We start from the raw sequence: 19,153 nt of genomic DNA on the forward strand, positions 1-19,153 counted from the left end.
GATAAGCTCAAGCCTCTCCCCTCAGCACATGGAACAATATTTTCCGGTTTCCTGGCCAACACCAGCCCTCTGGATCCCAACAACACTGGTTTAGAGGGAGATGGGGCCTATCATATGCTCACAGCCACGCAACCCAATAGACTCACGCAATCATTCTGATAATTGAAGACTTACACCAAGTTTGAGTATCACTGTTTATATAATTCGGCATATTTATAAAGAAATTAATTGGATTGGACTGCACTTGTATTAAATTGGTACGGCCGTCCGTTTTGATAATTTTTCTATATGGTTGGACATGTTGGATTTGACATATAAGATATTTCATCAAATTTACTAATTTATCTTTGAGATAAATTGATGGCAGATGTGATTTGATTCGTGGAGCAGCGACAGAAAAAAAAAAAAAAAACTTTGCTCCCAATTTATCCTGCTATCTGATTTCCCGGAAGGTTCTAAATAGATAACCACAGCGTTGGAGGAGCCTTTCTAGGGGACCTACTTTCGTATCAGTAAAAGGGGTTCTTATTTTAACAAAAATAACACCCTCGCATTTTATATTTTATACTCAGATCCCAACGGCAAAGGGACTCCAACGGCTAGTTTGGCGGACCGTTGCACTCTTTTTAAATTTTTTTCTAAAAAATAAAAGACTAAAACTCCAGCAACAAGAAAAAAAAGATACGATCCCCACCTCCCTTCCCAACGGCTACCTTTCAAATTTCTTCCTTTTCTCTCCACCTCAAGCTCTTGACACCAAGCTTGGCTGCAGAAAGAGAAGAACAACCATCAGAAGAATCTAAAGGGGAAAGATCGAAAGGAGGAGAGGAAGGAAAAATGGCGTACGCCTACACGCCAACCTACTACTCCTCCATCCAAGACACCATCACCTCTCTGTGCAAATCCATCCTCCCCTTCTCCCTCAAAAATCGGCGCCTCCCTCCAGACCAGAAGCTCGCCAAGCAGCACTCCGACAACCTCAAATGGCAGCAGGACTCCTTCCACCGGATCCTCAACCTCATTGGCCTCCACAAGGAAGGGATCGTTCCCGAGAGCGACGTCACCGCCTTCCGATCCCATCTCCTCGATACCCTTATCGCCTCCCCGGCCCATCCAGAACCAGTTAGCGTGATCAGAGACAAGCTGCTTTTCTTGCAGGTAGGACCGCAGCTCAAAATGGTTTCTCTTAACCATAATCCCCTGTTTTTATCTTCGGAATTTGAAGAGAGAAAAAAATGATTGTTTTTTTTTTCTTCTTAATTCAGTATTCTTCATTTGATTAGAACTTTGAAAGGAGCTTAGAACTTTGTTTTTATTCATGGTTTTATAGGAATTGTTCTACGCCAAATGCATCTCAGCTGAGGAGTACCATTCTTCCAAGAGGCCTCTGCTGCAGAGGCTCGCGGTGCAGGGGGCGGAGATCAATTGCAGAGATGTGATCGTTGGGGCCCCAGGAATGAGCACCGAAGAGTGGTCAGTTATAGACCTCAGGGACAAAGAGCCCACCATGACAACTGAAAAGACCAAGCATAAGACCCCAGTGAAATCTTTTATCAGTAATGTGGCCTCTCCATACAAATCATGGAGGGGGAAGGGGAAGGAGAACTCTAAGAATCCGAATATAAACGCGATGGATTCATCAAAGGTTTCCATGGAAAATCCCTTCGGGGAGAAACATAAAAACAGCAATAGAAGTTCGATCCTTATGCCCGAGAGCTCGCCCCTGGCGGCACCAGTCAAGTCTGAGCCGGCGAAGAGGAAGCCATTCCATGCTCTATTTCAGAGGGATCAGAATGAGAACAAGGAGCCCTCCATTCCTAAGCCTGAAGAGAAAGTGCCGAAATCTTCGAAGAAGCAATGGGGTTTCGATGGGTTTAAGAAATGGAAGAGAAGTGATTCTGAAGATGAGTCCACAACTCCTTACCTGCCTCCAGGAGAGAGATCTGATGATGCTTCACCAATTCCTTGCACACTCGTTGCCAGCCCGTTCGGAGAAGGCCCCGACACGAAGAAGAGGACAAAGAAAATGATGCACTCCGATGGCTCGGCCTCTAATTTTTCAATCGACAAGGTATGGAGAAGATAGTTTACATTGTGTTGTCATGAATTACAATTAGATGATGTCCAGCTCATGAACAAAGGATCTTGGTTTGCTTTTGTGTAGGTCTTGGGGGAGAACATAAAAAAGGAGCTCTCTCGAATCCAATCGGAATTATCTGCAAAGAATCCAAACCTTAATTTCTCGTAAAGAATTTCTCTTGACAACATCACTTTCTAATCTCTTGTAATGGACTAGGAGTCTGTATTTCCCTTCTTCTTATTATGACCATCTCATTTATTTGTAGGAATGAACAAATCGAGGCAATATCGACAAGGCTTCCTGTCGACAAGGCAGATCTAAACAATTTCTTTCCAAAGTAAACACTTGAACAATAACCACGTTATGAATCAGTTTTAAAATGCAATATTATAATGAGCATATTGGGTTAAAATGTTTATATTTGTAGGTCATGGTGTGACCGGTATGGCGACATTGTGCTCGATGTCGTGAGGAAGGAGTTTAAGGATCATGTCAGTGAGATGGAAACCCTGAGAAATGCTACAGGAGAGAAGAATGGAAGTGCAGAGAAATGGGTAGCTTTTGAAGATAATGATGAGAACATGCACATCAACCTCTTCTCCGAGGATCAAGCACTGTTGAATCACAAGGTGAAGGATAAAAGTAATGGCTGTTTTGCAAACTATCACTTTCACGATGATCAGAATCCTTTCTGGTCTCCAAGGGGTAAGTGATAAGATGGTTTCATTCTCTCTGTGGGAGGAGATTCAAGTGTTGATGGATCTATCAGTAGTTTGTATGTAATAATGAGTTAGCTTACTATCAGTAGTTGATGGATTCAAGTGTTGATGGATCAAGTGTAATAATGAGTTAGCTAACTCATTATTAATGAGTTAGCTTACTATCAGGAGATTCAAGTGTTGATGGAGATTCTAGTGTTGATGGATCTATCAGTAGTTTGTATGTAATAATGAGTTAGCTTACTCTGGTTAGAGGAGATTCAAGTGTTATTGTTGGTGGTTGTATGTGTGTCTGTTTCGCATTCTTTCATTGGTATTTTTCACATCAGCTGTTTGTCTGGTGCCTAATGATGAAGATATACACTCTCTCCATCAATTATGTTTTTTTTTTTTAAAAAAAAAAAGCAAATCTCCTCTTCTATCTCAATACTCTCTATACCTAATGCCTGATCAACCTATTTTAAATGCTAAACATGCCTTGAAAATCCTTATTGTATTTTCAAAACCATTCAAAACGTTAGGAAAATTTTCAATCAGGGTCTAAGAAGTTTTATAATAATGGGTGCTCTATGATAACTTTGAGCACATTCCATAGAGCCCAGTGTGAATCGGCTTCCTCATCATACGCGGACAACTTAAGATGTTGAATCACCTTTTTTCCTTTTTCTTTTTTTTTTTTTTTTTGAAACTAAAAATAGAAATTTGCTTTTTTTTTTTAATATTTTTAAATATAAATATCCTTCGCATGGCCCATTATTTTTAAAAAATAAAAAAAATGAAAAGATAAACTTAAACTTGGTCAGGTCACCCTTAAAATTTTCATCAGATAATGGTCTGAATGACCAGTTTTGATTACAACGGTTATTATCACGTCCGACCAAAATTGAAGTGCGTATGCGATCCGGAGACCCAAAATAGAGGCTTGCAGGAATATCAGAAATTTGTGGCAGGACGGTCTGATCTACACCCAAAAATTCTAAACCGAGACATATGGGATGCCGAAACTTCCTATTTTACCTCTTTTCCGTTTCCTGGATTTCACTCCACTTGATGTACACTTGGAATAGAAGATGGCTCTTGAATAGAAACATACATGAATTTCTTTATATCTATGGCACGTGACAAGCTCATGGTGCATCAAGGGCTACCAGGCTATACGGTTCCGTTCATTCACACACCCCCTCCCCCATCCCTTCCAAAAGACTAGAGAATAATGCAAAGCTCAGTTTCTTCTACGGTTTCTTGAGGCACGCCTTGCGCCATTACTACTAGAAGACGATGCTGCTGGTACTGGCAGAACCGTGCCACCTTTTATATCACTTGAGACCGAACCAGGAAGTTCATCTACTGAATTCTGAGTTTCAATATGAACTATTAGATCTCTCAGCTGCCACCAAAAAAAAAAACAAAAGAAGAAGATAAAGACATCAGAGTTTAGGGAGGATAATAAATTATATATGAATAGACCAACATGCTGGCAGAAGAGAACATTATAAGATGCAAGCAGACTATATTCTTTCTACAAAGAAAGATAACAAAGCTTGGACACTCATGAACCACCACCAAAACACGAAGCAGCCAAGTGATAATGCAACACCACAATCACCTCTTGGACAGCAGGAAATCAAGGCAACATGAGAGCTTCAAAGCAACCAACTTGGAGCTACAGCAGAGCTTAAGGGAGCATTTCCCAGCTATGATATTTGATGAAATATTCTGTATGCAGATGGGAGGAGGAGCTAAAATGGTGCACCTGATGAACAAATGATATGACCTGAAATTAACTCTCTAGACATTAATATATTCTCCAAAAAACTTCCAGACTACAGGATCAGCAGCCTCTTGGATACCAAGGGAAGGTTCTATATCAGACTTCCCACCCATGTAATCGATGATGAGTATTTGCTAGAAATCCAAATTCCTTGATATGATATGGAAAATATGGATTTATCCGCAGCACCTTCACCTTCCCATGCCAGCAGAAGATGGATAGCTCTGATTGTGTGTATATGCATGCACATGCGGTCGACAGAGGCGGTCACGATTCAGAATTTGGTTTTAGTAAGTTGAGGTGGACATGCTTTTTTAAACAGTGAAACCGGACTCTAGAAGCCCATATAATGGATGATGAAGATAATCAATCACAAGTAACAAATTATGCAGATATTTATGCAGTATTTACCTGTTCCTCCAAATTCTGTATTTTTTCATCTCTCAATCTAACTGCGGCTTGCTCCCTGAAAATGCAGTTGGTTATCATCATTAGCAGTTTAAAATATATTACTTTGATGGAAAACCAATAGTTAAATATGATGAACAAAGCCAATATCAAGGTTTCATAGTTCAAATATGACGCAATAAAGCTGTCTTCATTCAGCATCTTCGTGGGTCAATTAAGCATTCTGATAATACCAAAATTCCAAATGACAATTTAAAAATCATTACACTATACACACATTAGTTTAAGGCATATAAAAAACAATTCCAGTTAAGCCAGAAACAATGCAGGGAATATGAAGCACTATAGAACATAGCCCATGTGAGAAATTGATTCGATTGTAGCTTAGACAGCTCTACCAAACTGTCACCCTAACCTACACAAGCTTGAAGGCTATCTAGACTAAAGCATTTACTAGGTTGGGCCAAATCCAGGCAAGACCTAAGGATAATATGCTGGATAAAGAATATGCATAAAATATGCAAGCTGATAAATTAATGATTCTTTTATATTTATCATAATGCTAAATAATAATTTGAGTACACTATGCTGCCATATGCATTTTATCAGGTTGGACGGATTTGGCTAACATGCAGGATAAAGAATAACCATAAAATATACAAGTTGATCTAGTCATGATTTTTATTTTTATCATAAGGATAAATAATAATTTTGAGCAAACTATGTTGCCACAGCATGCACAATCAACACTAAAAGAAAGTAATCTATTTTTTTTCATGTTGCATCAAATTTTCATATACATTCCTTTGAAGACATTTGATGTTTTCTATATTTTTTTTTTCCTAGTTTGTTGGTTTGGGGGTTAATCTCCCATCACTAAATGAACCCACATTTGCTTCCTAGACACTTCATTACTGTCAGTGTTTCTAAAATATCGACTTCCCCACACTGGTACCGCTCCCGATTTTGATAATTAAGGTCCAAACCCTGAATAAGGGCGTAAGTCCATGAAGAAGAAGACGGTTAACTTTGTGGAACTGATGCAATCCTCTGCTACTAGGTCCATGTAATCCCAATATTCAGCATTAACCTAGACCTAAGAAAAGAGATGGTTCCAAAGTGGAGTCCTAATTATTTAACTTTTAGTAAACTCGAAGATAATGTGGTACATAACACAGAATTCACCTTGACATGTTGAAATAAGGAAATAATCGTTACATGTGCATTCATATTACACACGGCTTTTCCTAATTGGTTTGTTGGTGGATTTACCAAGCCTTTACAAGATCACATGGACGAGTTTTTCTAGCAGGCATGTCTCATTGTAATACAAACTTTAACAGGGAGACGGAAAGAAAAAAGGGAGAGGGCAGTTACTAAAAGAGTAAACATGAACAAATGAACATATACATTAATACATGCAGAGCAAGCATTACATCAAAATGAGCTTGTAATAGATAAGGTTCACATTTTCTTTAACATTTTCAATATCCATATCAAAAATCAGTAAGTGGCTCTTGACCATCATTAGAAATGATACAGACGACGTCATTCATTTATTAAATGTAGAAAGCAAAATGAAAAAATAGCCTTTATATTGACTCATATTATTTATAATTTTCTTATGGATCATTTGCTGTCATGCTCTTCCATAGATTTCAAAAAACAGAAACTTATGTTTTCCAAATACAAAGGTCCAAAACAGCTGCACATTTTGCCTTCCTTACCATACAAGTTCATGGTAATCAATGCTCTTCCTTCCAAAGTTCCACAATCAATGCAATTTCATTATATTAGGATAAAGATATCTAAAGTTATTTAAGATTTATAGCCTCATAGTGTCTGGTAGTAGTAAAATGCCAAAGAGAATATCTAGCATGTTTCTTATCATACAAATGAGAGCTTGTAAGAATAAAACGTTGTACCTTTCTTCGATTTGCACAACCTTTGTTTTCCACATCTCTTGATTCTTGATAAGATTTTCATTAATCTACAAGCATTAGAGACAGCGTAATTACATAAAAATACATCTCTAGATAACAAATTGCTACATATAAAGAACATCTAGGGACTGGTGATATCAATGAAACTAAAGACACATCTTTGTGTACCGGGGCACCAAGGGTACTTACATCATCAAGAAACTTCTTCTCTTCAATACACTTATCAAGCTTGGACTGCAACTTCTGCAGTTTTAAACATGCAGCTTTTTCAACAGCTTCAGAAATTTCTCTCTCAGTTTGCTCCTTGACTTCTAGTAGAAGTGATTCAAAATACTGCAGTTCCACCAAAAAGCATCTGTTAAAAATAAGCACCCAAAAATCAATCTCAATTAATATCCATGCTAGCCCATATAAATGATTGCCAATATTAACTTGCAAAATGCACATGGTAAAAGAAAATTTAAAGAAGCCTGTCTCTCAGGATTCAACAGGTAAGTTAATATCAAATATTGATAATTGCCTAAAGAAAAAAGCATCACATACTTTTCTTTGATTTTCCAGTTGGGATGTCAGAAGGTCATTATATTCCGCAACAATCTGTCAAACAATATACAGAAACATAAGCAAAAGATGTGTTTAAGTAACAATTTGGAAAATGATACTGCAGCAGAACTTCTATTTATTTAACACATTACAGCTTCGACTTTACTGTTCAAGAGAGCCTCACTGACTGCAGAATCTGCACTACATTCACAACTTCCACACATATCATCTCCATGAGGACAGTGGAAATTCAACTCAACCAACTTTCCATCAGTTTTTGATTGAATTAGCCGATGAACATAGTTGTCCCCAACATAATCCCAGACACGCTGAGTTTCCAGTTCAAGTGAATAGCAGTGTTGTGTTTCTTTCCAATGTCTTGCAGCATGCCCTTCCTTGTATCTGTGGTATATGGAAAAAGTAAACAAAACATAAGTAGATTGCCAATACATGGAAATGGTTCGCTAGTTATTTTGATAGAGAAACATTTTCCTTATAAATCATAGAAGATAATTAAGACTTCATTACCTTCCACAGCCAACAAACCCACAGATAACACACATCCATAGGTTCTCAGAAGTGCCACAAACAGAACAAGTTGATTTTTCAGGTTGTTGCTGGCAGTACCTGCAGACCTAGATAAGAGATTGAAAATAAGCCACGGCATTTAAAAAATTGTATAAAGCATATATATCAAACAAATAACTCAAGCTTATACACCATCAAAGTATGACCCAAAAATAAAAGAATGAATAGTAAGTGGTTGAAAGACAGTAAGCTTTTATCCTTACAAAAGATTTTACCTCAACCACGACATACCTGTAGAATTGCTGAATGAACAGTTTAGTGGTTCAAGGACACTACTTAAGCCTTGTAAAAAAGATATACCTAACCACATAATATCTACAGAATAGTTGAATGCTCCAAAAATCATCTCACATAGTTTATAAAAATAAAATCTGCAAACAATGAGCAGATGGAGTGCAATCACACTTAATAAACTTGAGCTTAACCTAATGGCAGCATGTAGCTCCATTAATTCAAAAAAATAAAAGTAACTATGGAATTGACACGACTCTACAAAATGTGGCTATGAGATTGATATGAGTGACCATCCATGAGCATGGTTAAAAGATTCCATTTGGAGGCTAAGTGCCTAATATGATATTCTGCGTGCTCCTTGAGCAATTTTGCATCACTAGCATGGCAAGGGGTCGAATGATCCTCTCATAGACCTTAGCAGGCAGAATCTTCTAAGGCGACACACCCACTTCACTTCCTAGAATCTCAAACCCGCACTTCCTAAGCACTTCCTTGTGAAATGTTCCAAAGCTATCCGCCCCACACCCACACCCACTTCCGCTCCAGCACCCACTTCCATTTCTAGCTACTAAGCCATATACACATTCATGTGAATATGGAATGAATTCCAGACCTCATTAATGGGCTACACCATAGCATGAGTTTAAATTGTAAATAGCACCCATGACTTCATGCATCCAAGAGTCAATTTGGTGGTCTTTCATTAGATAAGCTTGCTGACACCATGTGTTGTGTCAGGCTAGGAGATTTTGCTTAGAAGTACCACATACTACTAAGCTTCATTCAAGAAATTAAAGGATGTCTTTAGAGGAAGCAAGCATGTGAATCTTCTTAAAAGAAGTGTTTATGTTGCCCCCAGAGTAAGTTCATGCAACCGGAAGTGGATCATTGAGAATCAATAAGCCATATGGCCAGAGCATGGACGAACAATAAAGCAATTATGGGGATCATAACAAGGGCTTGAATTTTGTATAGTCAAATAGAAATTTGTTGTAGATTAGATTATCTAAAATCCCCAATGGGATCACTTCGGGAATTTCCCATAAGATGCAAAAAAAAAAAAAAAAAAAAAAAAAGGAGAAATGCAAAGGACATTCAATATAATGCCTGATAGTTACAGGGTGGTATTGAGATTACCTGGGGCAAGATTAACAAGTCATTGGTGAGTTTGAAGAGATAACATCAGAATCCTTTCCATATAGCAAGAAGAATCAGCTCCATAATTGAAATTGAGAATTTGAGCTACAATCTCATATCATACAATAAGCAAACTCAACTCAACTAAGCCTTAATCTCAAACTAGTGAGGTTCGGCTACATGAATCTATTTCTTCCATTTTGCTCTGTTTAGGGCCACACTTTCTGAAAGATGTTATGATATTGGATCCTTCCTTGCGACTTCATCCCATTTGATTTTCAGTCTTACCTCTACCCCTCTTTCCTTCTACAAGTATCAAATCACTCCTTTGTATCGGTGCATCCCTTGACCAACATCATACATGTCCAAATTGTGTAAACTGTCCCTCTCAATTTATCCTCTATTGTATAATTCCGCCTATATTTTGTATATAACCGGTCCCAAGCCCGGATAAAGGAGGGTTGTGGTAGGTCGATAATCAGTGTAAAACCATAGTCATATCGTATGAACATGATCTCATATAAGTACATGACAAGAAAACAATTGGCATAATATCAAACACAAGAATGAAGTACTCTTAAGCAAGACAATCTTTAAACACACTTAGTTTGGCATCTTGTAGAAAAATAAAAGGTCATATATGCCACAAGAAAAACAAAAAATTTCTGGTTATCCTTCCTAGTTTCCTCCTTAACCGTTCCCTTCAAACTGATTTCTTTTTTGGCTCCCATGACAGGAATTTTCTTTAATGCTGCCAAGGAAAATGCTGACAGATGCCACAATCTTCTTATATTTTACATAACCGGATTTTTTTTTGGTCCTAAACCTGACACCCCCCTCCTTTCCCAAATGAAAGCTTCAAACTAGAAGAAAGGAGGATTGCATATCATAAGCAGAAAGTGTAACCCCCCCCCTCCCCCTGCGCAGGGGAAAAAACTTTTTAAGACGAAAACTCCATTTCTTGAACCATATGTTGAAAAGAAGCTGCATATTTCCCTGTATTCTCACTACTTACAGATGTTGACAACTTAATATCGCTATCCCCAAAAAAGCACACTAAAGAAGCTGACATCTTTAAAACAATGATGGTGATAAGAACATATTATTTGACCACAGAAGGTCTAGTGAAGTTGGTAGGAGGAAGCTTTTTTTTTTTTTTTTATTTTGTTGGGGAAGTGGGGGGCACCAAGGATGACCACAGCCTAGAACGAGGAGGTCGCTTGGGTTGGTAGATAAAGGAGATGAAGATAGTGATGCAGGTTGGTGGTAGATATGAGGGAATCAGTTGGAGTGGCAAATTGATAAGGTAAAAATGGTTAGGATCTGCCAGAATTGAGAAAAGGTATGGGAGTCGATGCGGGTGTGCGTATAAGTAAATATCTTAGAAATACTTTTACTAAGGAAGTGCATACTTAGCAGGTGCAGGTTCGAGATCCTGGAAAAAGGATTGCAAAGCAGGTGTCTTATCCTACATAGAAGATTTAGGCAACTAAGGTTAAGGTAAGGCTAGGAAAGTGGAGGACTTTAGGAAGAAAGGGGTGTGATGGCCGTGGAGGTAGAGTTGCCAAGTGTTGCAGATGGATGAGAAGTTAGCAGAGATAAGGTTGGTTGAGGGAGGAAATTGGGGAATGGTGGTGGATGGGATTTCAAGGAATATCAGATGGAGAAACTAATGATCATGGGGCATGGAACTCGAGGAGTTGGGAGAGAGTGGTTCATGATGAGGATGAAACCACCGAGGTTGGTAGATGGAGATAAGGGTGAAGATGGTGGAATTAGTGGGTGGTTAGGGAAGGAATACAAGGGACTGGTGGTTGACGGAGTTGATTGAAGTTGCAAAAGGATGGAGGGTGGAGGGAAGAGGAAGTAGTTCTATCTAGCACTATCAAAGCCCAATGAAGTTCATATTACTGAACTCCCATCTACTAGCATTCCCTCCAAACCGATGTTCCAAATGTCATATGCTAAGATTAACCACACAGTCTCTCCACCACTGACTCTAAATCAAGTTGATCCCATAGTGACTCAGAAAAACAAGACATAGGTATTGCATCAGCAATGAGGGAATAGAGGGAGAACCACAGCCTCCTCTTATCCAGTCTCAAGGACATCAACCTCATTGGCAACCATCATATCTTAATGTAGAGGAATAGTGCATGTGCCTAAAGATTTTAATAGGAATTACATGCAACATAAGCTAAGGGTATTTTATTCCTCTTGCAATTAAGCATTCAAGTTCCAACATTATTGATGGTTAGCAAACCTAATGGGCATATTGCATTTTGAAGTTTGTATATGAAAATTTCATTTTTTTCGAGGGTAAACTTGTGAAAAAGCATCTTCAAAAGAGTGTACATGGAAAAAACTAGCATAAGACCTAGTCCTCAAAGTATTAAAAGGCAATATAGTCTATAAGAGCACAAACCAACATGAACAATGAAGCAAGCATGACTCACACATACAAGTAGAGAAGAGCAATAAATCAAGAGCAATTCGCAACATATGTAACCATAAAAGAGTATATCCTACTATTTAAAACTATACAATCAATTTTATGCTTTTTTGAATTGCATCAACGACATGCAAATTAAATGAATCACATATAAATTTCAAACAAAAAATAAACAAATAAATCAGGAAAATGTAAGTTGTAACAAAAATGAAGAGAGATGATGATAACATTGCTTACCGGGCAAGAAGAATCTGTCCATTTTGATATACATGAAGAGTGGAAAGAATGATTACAAATTGTGGTGAGAATCCCACTGGTATCTTGGTCTAGTCTCTCTGCATTTGAAAGGAAAGAACTTGAGAAAATTTACATATCAGAACATATTCACATGTAGGTGTAGTCTCTCTCTACACTTGAAAGAAAAGAACGTGAGAAAATTAACAAATTGGAACATATTCACATGTATAGCATGCCATTAAAGAGACATTTATGCTGGCATTACATATTGCCTTCTTTATGGTGCATTTTCTCTCCTAAAGTGATAACATGAGGAGATGAATAAATTAGTAGACCACTCCACATTACAAAAGCACTTAAATCCACAACTTACTAGAATCCACTGGTTTTCAACTGATATTGTTAATACCCTAGTAATGAGCGGCCAATAAATGGCCAATGATAGCAAACAGGCTCTATGCCTAAAGATCGATAAGAAAACATATAGAAAATATGTGTTTGTGCCCGACGATGGAAAACCAAACCTACAACAGCTTGGCTATTATAGAACTAGATAGGAGGAAGAAATCCTTCTCATGCAAGATCAGACTCTCCTTTCGTTTAAGAAACAGAACAAACTTCACTTTGAAGAGGACCTGACCACCGCATTGTTCCCTTCTCTAATATTATCAAATTTAATAGTGGAACTGTCCAATCATGTTTCATAACAACCTAAAAACTATGCATGTGGCCAATTCAGAGAACCATACTTGTCATTGCCTTCAGTCAGCACCAAGGCCAAGATTATATCCATGTTTCTAATTGGTTTGACCTCATAACGGTTAAGTGTCACGACACTAGTCTACGTCTTCGTGAACAACCTTAGAGTGCTCACTTTCTCCCCCTTAGTGATAGCCAACTATACTACTGTTTGGCTATCCACTTAGGTCAAGTTTAAACAACTCCTGCCAACATTCGATTAATAAATCACTGTAAATAGCATTAACTCATACTTATAATTTTAATGAGCATCCCTCCAATCTCAACAGCTTAACACCTTATATTAAGTTGCTTACCTGGCTAATCATTTCAGTACCATTGGCAGAATTAGTGCAACCAAACTGATGTGGTTGTGCATCTAATCAGCAACACTGAAAATCTAATCTGTCGAACCCATTAGGTTTTATCATTTATAGCTTGTTAATTCTTATTTGCTATAGACTCAACAAGCTTCAAGCAAGGAAACAATTTTCCTTCGGTAGTTTTGATGCCGTTAGCATCCTTATTATGGGAAGCTATGTCATAGTCCACGTCTTGATGCATATCTAGACCTGCAGGAGCTATCCTGGTGGTGGTGGGAGACTTTCATAGAAATAGGTGCCCAAGTGGACTTGCTACATCTAATTACTCCTCAAAGGGTCAACAGCCAACTTGTGGATCTTTGACTCACTTCTTTCATATTGCTTGTTGAATAAATGAACATGGCACTTATCTAGCAAAACTCTGGTTGGAAACTTGGCCTTTCATTATACTGTTGTTTTTCTCCTCTATCATGATCAAGGCTAGTGCAATGTTGAAAGCAGGTGATTCGTTATCTAGGTAGTATGAATGTAAAGACCCTCTCTTACTATTTAAGTTATAAAGACTACAGGACCAAGTTCCACATAAAGAGTTAACATAAATTGTTTTCTGTTCCCCTGAGCTGTCATACGATGGCTTGATTTATCTACCACATTGTAACAACTCAAAAATATCATCTTGCTTACCCCACCCTAAAGTTATGCACAAACCAAATCATGAAACCACATTTCCTTACATCAAATACACATTCCATCACCTTAAAAAGTGCAATCTAGTAGGAGTGGTTTCACCAAAATGTGGCTAAAGACTTTTGTTAATGATCGAGCAAACGGTTAGATGCACCATTCCATTATTTTGTAGTTGTATCGCGTGTTTCATTTACCATTCATTTACCATTATTTGACACTGAGAAGATGATAACATGAGGTATGCTTAAGACCACAGCCAACCACTGTTTAGGAATGCCCATAATCCTGATGCTAGTTGATCCTCCCACTGTTACATAAGGCATCAAAACATCCAGCCAAGCAAGCTTAGTACAACGCACAAAGCTATCCATGTTCAAGGGATCACTTTTCAGACCACACATAATAACAAAAGAATAAGACAACAAGGCAAAACATGAATACAACCAATAATGTTGGATCAACTCTAACCACACAGCATATCCTACATTCAATCAACTAGAACAACCAACAACTAGTGTGGCTAGCTACAAGCAAGAGGGTTTGAGTGGGAATTACTAAGTCAATCATGAAGTAAGCATTGTAAGGCAACAGCATGAAACAATAATTCATGAGAATCTTGCTAAGTAGAAGCATGGGCCAACCATATTGTAGAACAATAACAAGTAGTATAGTCCTATACAAGGTTTTAAGCACGATGGGATTGGGTTGTCTTGGTTTTTCTATGAAATAAGGCGTACTATGTCCCAACACTCGGGATGGTGGATGTCTTGTCCCATCAGGGATGGTGGATGTCTTATCCCATCTTGGTCCATTTCCCGATTCATTCCATCCTGGCACTCGAGATAGTTGAGCACCTCACCATCCACGACCGACCTGGCTCAAACCTTTGTATACAGGCCTTTCCAATGCCCAACTAGATAGAAGAACACAGAAATGTATATCTACATGCAAGGTTCACTATGCCTGTGTCTAAGCCTGAACCGATCGGTCGATGGTGCGGTTCAGTGTGCCCTTATGCCATTCCATACCGAGCTCCAACAACATAAAGAGAGGACAGAGGGAGAATGGGAGAGAAAGAGAGAGGGGGGAGAGGGAGAGGAGGCCTTCGGAGGCCGAGCTTGCTGCACCGCTGCCGAGCTCGATGGAAACTGAAGAAGGGCGGAAGAAGAGAAGGAGAGGGAGAGGAAAGGAGGCCGCCATCCCTGTTGCGGAGGTCGATGAAGGTCAGAGGAGGGGCCCCGCTCTCCTCTCGATCAAAACGGGGGCTTTAGCCCGCGTTTCATATTTTTTTGTGATTTATTGAGTGAAGTTAGCAAACGTTGCCAACTTCATTGGGTTCCAAAAATAAAAAAAAGAAAACCCACTTGCCGTATTCACTCGATAAATCATAAAAAATAAAAAATGAAACAATAGTTAAAGCCCCTATTTCGATCGACAGGAAGGTGGAACCCCTCATTTTGCCTTCATCGGCATCGCTAACCCTCCAAAGGCCTCGGATAGCCTCCTCTCCCTCTCCTTCCGTCCCTTTGCACTCCTCTTGCTTTCATTGAGCTCAACAGTGGCACAATGAGCTCAACTGCCATCCAACGGCCTTTGAAGGCCCACCTTCCCTCTCGCTCTCTCTCCTCCCCCCCATCTCTCTTTCTTCTCCTCTCTTTCCTTCTCCCTCTCCCCCTTCTTGCCAATTTCTAGATTTGAACACCAAAACCATCCCGATCGGCCGATAGTATGGTTTGGGGTAGTGCCTATACGTATATTTATTCCTGCTTGGTTCAATACTTAAAACCAAGATTCATCATCTCAGCACTGGAGCTTGTATTGGTACTATCCTAGTACAATTTTAATACACTTTGTATGAGGGTCGGTTCAGTGTATCGATACTTGGTACACCCTCCGTTCAGCATAGCAATTTGATATTGGTATGGTACGATATGCTCGATACATGATCAATACGGTGTACCATGCTTAAAAGATAAAATATTGGTTCTATAAATGGGCTGAAGGCATCGTTCCTGAGACTGTTGTTTGCTTGGTTGGCCCACATATTTTCAAAGATTAGATCAGAGAAAGGATGTGGTGGGTTAGTTCCCTTTTAGAGCGGAATATGGCCTTAGATCTCTCTTTTTCTTCTTCTTTACATTCCTCAAACAAAACATGAGGAGAAAGCAACACCTAAACCCTACTTATTAGCAAATAGAAATTTGGATCAAAATTAGTGGAATACATAAGTTTACAAGGTCAATTTCGGATTCCTCATGCAAGTTTGATTCTGCATAGAGTTTGTTACATGTGAGCATATCTAATAGATTAGATGTGAGACAATAACCAATTTTACCATATTTTATGTAAGATGAGAACACATATGGACATATGTCATAAATCATATGATAGGTTGCATATCAAGATTCCATTCAAAGATATTTGGTGGATAACTCATGAATAAACAGTTTTAGTTGAACATAACAAATCTTTTAAAAATCAAGCACTAATATCTACATAAGGCTACAAGCAAGCAGATCCAGACCAAGCTTTGGGTTGTCAGGGCATAGCAGAATCATATTAAAGGAATGTTCAAGCTTGGCTTGAGCTTGTGGCAGGCTTAGCTAGCTACCAGTATACAAGCTTAGCTAATGAACCACTCAAGCGAGCTAATTCTTGAGCCTAGTCCAAGCTTTTGCTTGTTTCTTGCATGTTGGCCTGAGCTTGAATCATTTGTTAATCAAATGACCTTGAACTAGCTTATCAACCAACATTAAGCATGGTCTTTTAATGAATTGCCTCAATGAAAACAATATCAAGATAACATTGCCTCTAGATGAGATGAAATTGTTCCTAGAGAAAGATACTGATCAAGATGATGCCATTCCTTGATATAGACAAAGATCATGAGATCCTCACCTCTTGAAATATAACACTTACAAATAATACTTGTGTAAGTTGTGTAGCTACAAGAGAATGTGATCTCTGTCAATCCCTTTTTCCAAACTTGCATGTGAGAACAGATGATAAATAGGCACCATCTAGATCATTATTTTCATAATTATGTGGATCAACTACCTTGATGTTTATGTGGATGCTTGAATGGCTAATCAGATTATATAGCCATTCAATGTTTAATCAATCCCATTTCAACTATTCGTTTTTTACTGCACAACCATTCTGATTATCATCATTTGACTACCAAATTATCTGCAAGTTCTAGCATATGTTCTCTATGCTGATATGTGTTTCATTACTGCTCCAGAAAGAACTGCAATTACCCGTTACTTTAAAAACTAGATAGAGGATATAATTTTGTAAACCATGCTATTAAGATTTTGCTGCAACATGCTTTTTTCAACTGCATTTTAACAATATTTCCTACCATGTGTTAATTTCACTCAACAGTTAACGAAATTTGTCATGATTCTATGTGAAAGTTCCTCTCAATCAGCAAGAAAGTCCAAAACCTGAGAGTAATGCATTCTGTATCGTACCTGGAAAATGCAAACAATTGCAGGAATTAGTGAATTACCAAAGAACTTACCGAGACATACTGGACAAGTAGGCTGTTCAGCTGAACTTGTAAGCGAGTTTTGTGCATGTTCTATTGATCCTGTGTACTGTACATCTACAGCATAATGGACACGACAAACATCAATCTGCACCAAAAAAAACAAGGCTCAAACCAATAATAAAAGACAAATGATGTGTACATGCAATTAATATTTATCCGATAATTGAAAGCTTTGGATTGTAAACCTCCAGAGATGAGAACTGCCGCCCATTGAAATGCTTATAGAATCCATCTGTGGAACTTTGATTATCAAACCTTATAAGAACACTATACTGGTCCTCCATTCCATCATTCCTACAGAATTGAAAGCACAAGACACCCAGTAGTCAAACCACAATGTTATCTTAGCCCCATTAGACATCCAAACTAGTAAACATCTGAGAAAAGAGGAAAAAAAAAAAGAAATTACGACTTTTACCTCACAATTCGCATCTCAAGCATGTGTTGAATGAAGGAACCACAGAACTGGCAGAAATCGGCATACGTCATGTGGTTTGGAACTGCCAGCACACAAACAAGAGGCTTCCTCTCCACCTGAAACACCAAATACGGCTGTATAAACCCTAGACCTCCCTATTTCTTGGCTCTACAAACCCTAAATTTTCCTATTCTTAGCGCCAGTAAGATCCAAGAAAATCTTGATTTCTGAAGCCCAGAGAGATAGAGATGAATCGTACCAGGAGATTGGAAGGAGAAGAGGCGTCTTCGGTATAGAGGAGCATGATTCCTCGAGTTTCCTCGATTCTAGGGTTCCCGGAGGAGAAGGCCACGGCCTGAGTGGGGACCGAGCTGGAAGGCTCGGTGAGATCGCTGGCATCGGTAGAAGGGGGCGGGCGAAACGCGTCTTCTTGCTCCGCCGCAGTGGGGGCGGCGCCGCCGCTAGTGGAGGTGGCGGACATGCTGGATTGGGCCGTAGAGGAGAGCAAGGAGACAGACGTTGTAGTCCGGAGCCGGAGCCACCTTGCTTGCACAGAAATCTTTGCCCGGCGTTTATATCTAGAAAAGGGCACGTGCATTACACGTGAAAGTAAGAATTCTTGGAAATATTTTATTTTTTTGGGGAGTTTGTATTAAATATCTTATCCGATTTTCGCATCAAGGACTTGCAATGGTCCTTCGTATGCCTTTAAAACAAAAAGAAAAAAGAAAAAAAAATAAAAACGGTAAAATAGGAAACAATTATATTAAAATAATAATAATAAAGGAGCAAAAGAGAGAACACTATACATATCGGTTGAGATTATATTTTTTTTTATTTTTTTTGAAAAAAATTATATTTATTTTTAAAGAGCATCATAAAGTAAATATAAAAACATAAAATATCAAAGACAAAAAAAAAGATAATGGGGCAAGTTATATTACTCTATATTATAATTTTTTTATATTTTTTATAATTATTTGATAATAATACATATTATAAAAAAATAAAAATAATAAATTAATATAATTTTCAGAAAAATCTAACCTTCCATCCAATCAACATCTATAAAGAGAGATGATGTCAAATTCACGAAAGAAATAATGAATTCACTTATATTGGTGTTGCTTGATGTATGCATTTTTTTTTTGGTATAAAATTTTTACAAATAAGATCTATTCAAAACAAATTTAAAAAATAAAATATTTTAATAAAAAAAATATTAATTTATCTTCTTATCCTATCAACATTTAGAAAAGATAAATAGTAGATCATAAAAAAGATATGGTGCCCTATTTTGTAGGCTCGTATCAAAGAGT

At 38.2% G+C, this 19,153-nt stretch overlaps 2 protein-coding genes across 3 annotated transcripts; one reads left to right on the plus strand and one right to left on the minus strand.

Moving 5' to 3' along the window:
* The first annotated feature begins 683 nt into the window (after positions 1 to 683).
* On the plus strand, positions 684 to 3,126 carry LOC105050092 (uncharacterized). The gene is made up of 5 exons (XM_010929961.4): positions 684 to 1,158; positions 1,331 to 2,071; positions 2,165 to 2,244; positions 2,346 to 2,417; positions 2,508 to 3,126. Exons 1-5 carry the CDS (start codon positions 838 to 840, stop codon positions 2,791 to 2,793), a joined length of 1,500 nt encoding a protein of 499 aa, XP_010928263.1. The 5' UTR covers positions 684 to 837; the 3' UTR covers positions 2,794 to 3,126.
* A 457-nt stretch (positions 3,127 to 3,583) lies between these two features.
* LOC105050091 (BRAP2 RING ZnF UBP domain-containing protein 2) lies at positions 3,584 to 18,379 on the minus strand. 2 transcript variants are annotated; one of them, XR_012143466.1, is made up of 13 exons: positions 18,094 to 18,379; positions 17,835 to 17,950; positions 17,602 to 17,710; positions 17,387 to 17,501; positions 12,113 to 12,210; positions 7,993 to 8,099; positions 7,617 to 7,866; positions 7,465 to 7,518; positions 7,111 to 7,254; positions 6,904 to 6,968; positions 4,982 to 5,036; positions 4,406 to 4,552; positions 4,052 to 4,186 (listed from the first exon to the last, which is right to left on the minus strand). XR_012143466.1 is itself a non-coding variant. In XM_010929960.4 (12 exons), the coding sequence occupies exons 1-12, from the start codon at positions 18,313 to 18,315 to the stop codon at positions 4,022 to 4,024; spliced, it is 1,500 nt and encodes a 499-aa protein (XP_010928262.1). In that variant the 5' UTR covers positions 18,316 to 18,379; the 3' UTR covers positions 3,584 to 4,021. The 2 variants fall into 2 exon arrangements, 1 of the variants encoding a protein (XP_010928262.1); XM_010929960.4 differs by lacking the exon at positions 4,406 to 4,552 and having other exon boundaries at positions 3,584 to 4,186.
* Positions 18,380 to 19,153: the final 774 nt, after the last annotated feature.

The sequence above is a fragment of the Elaeis guineensis genome, chromosome 8 (genome assembly GCF_000442705.2).
Source record: "Elaeis guineensis isolate ETL-2024a chromosome 8, EG11, whole genome shotgun sequence".
In the NCBI taxonomy this organism is placed as follows: domain Eukaryota; kingdom Viridiplantae; phylum Streptophyta; class Magnoliopsida; order Arecales; family Arecaceae; genus Elaeis; species Elaeis guineensis.

Excerpts from the sequence above, each read along its gene's own strand:
- LOC105050092 (XM_010929961.4), top strand. The coding sequence starts at position 838 with ATGGCGTACGCCTACACGCCAACCTACTACTCCTCCATCCAAGACACC. Across the intron at positions 1,159-1,330 it reads ACAAGCTGCTTTTCTTGCAG|GAATTGTTCTACGCCAAATG; the intron begins GTAGGACCGCAG and ends ATGGTTTTATAG. Across the intron at positions 2,245-2,345 it reads AATCCAAACCTTAATTTCTC|GAATGAACAAATCGAGGCAA; the intron begins GTAAAGAATTTC and ends ATTTATTTGTAG.
- LOC105050091 (XM_010929960.4), bottom strand. The coding sequence starts at position 18,315 with ATGTCCGCCACCTCCACTAGCGGCGGCGCCGCCCCCACTGCGGCGGAG. Across the intron at positions 17,502-17,601 it reads GGCAGTTCTCATCTCTGGAG|ATTGATGTTTGTCGTGTCCA; the intron begins GTTTACAATCCA and ends TTTTTGGTGCAG. Across the intron at positions 7,255-7,464 it reads AACTGGAAAATCAAAGAAAA|TATTTTGAATCACTTCTACT; the intron begins GTATGTGATGCT and ends GTGGAACTGCAG.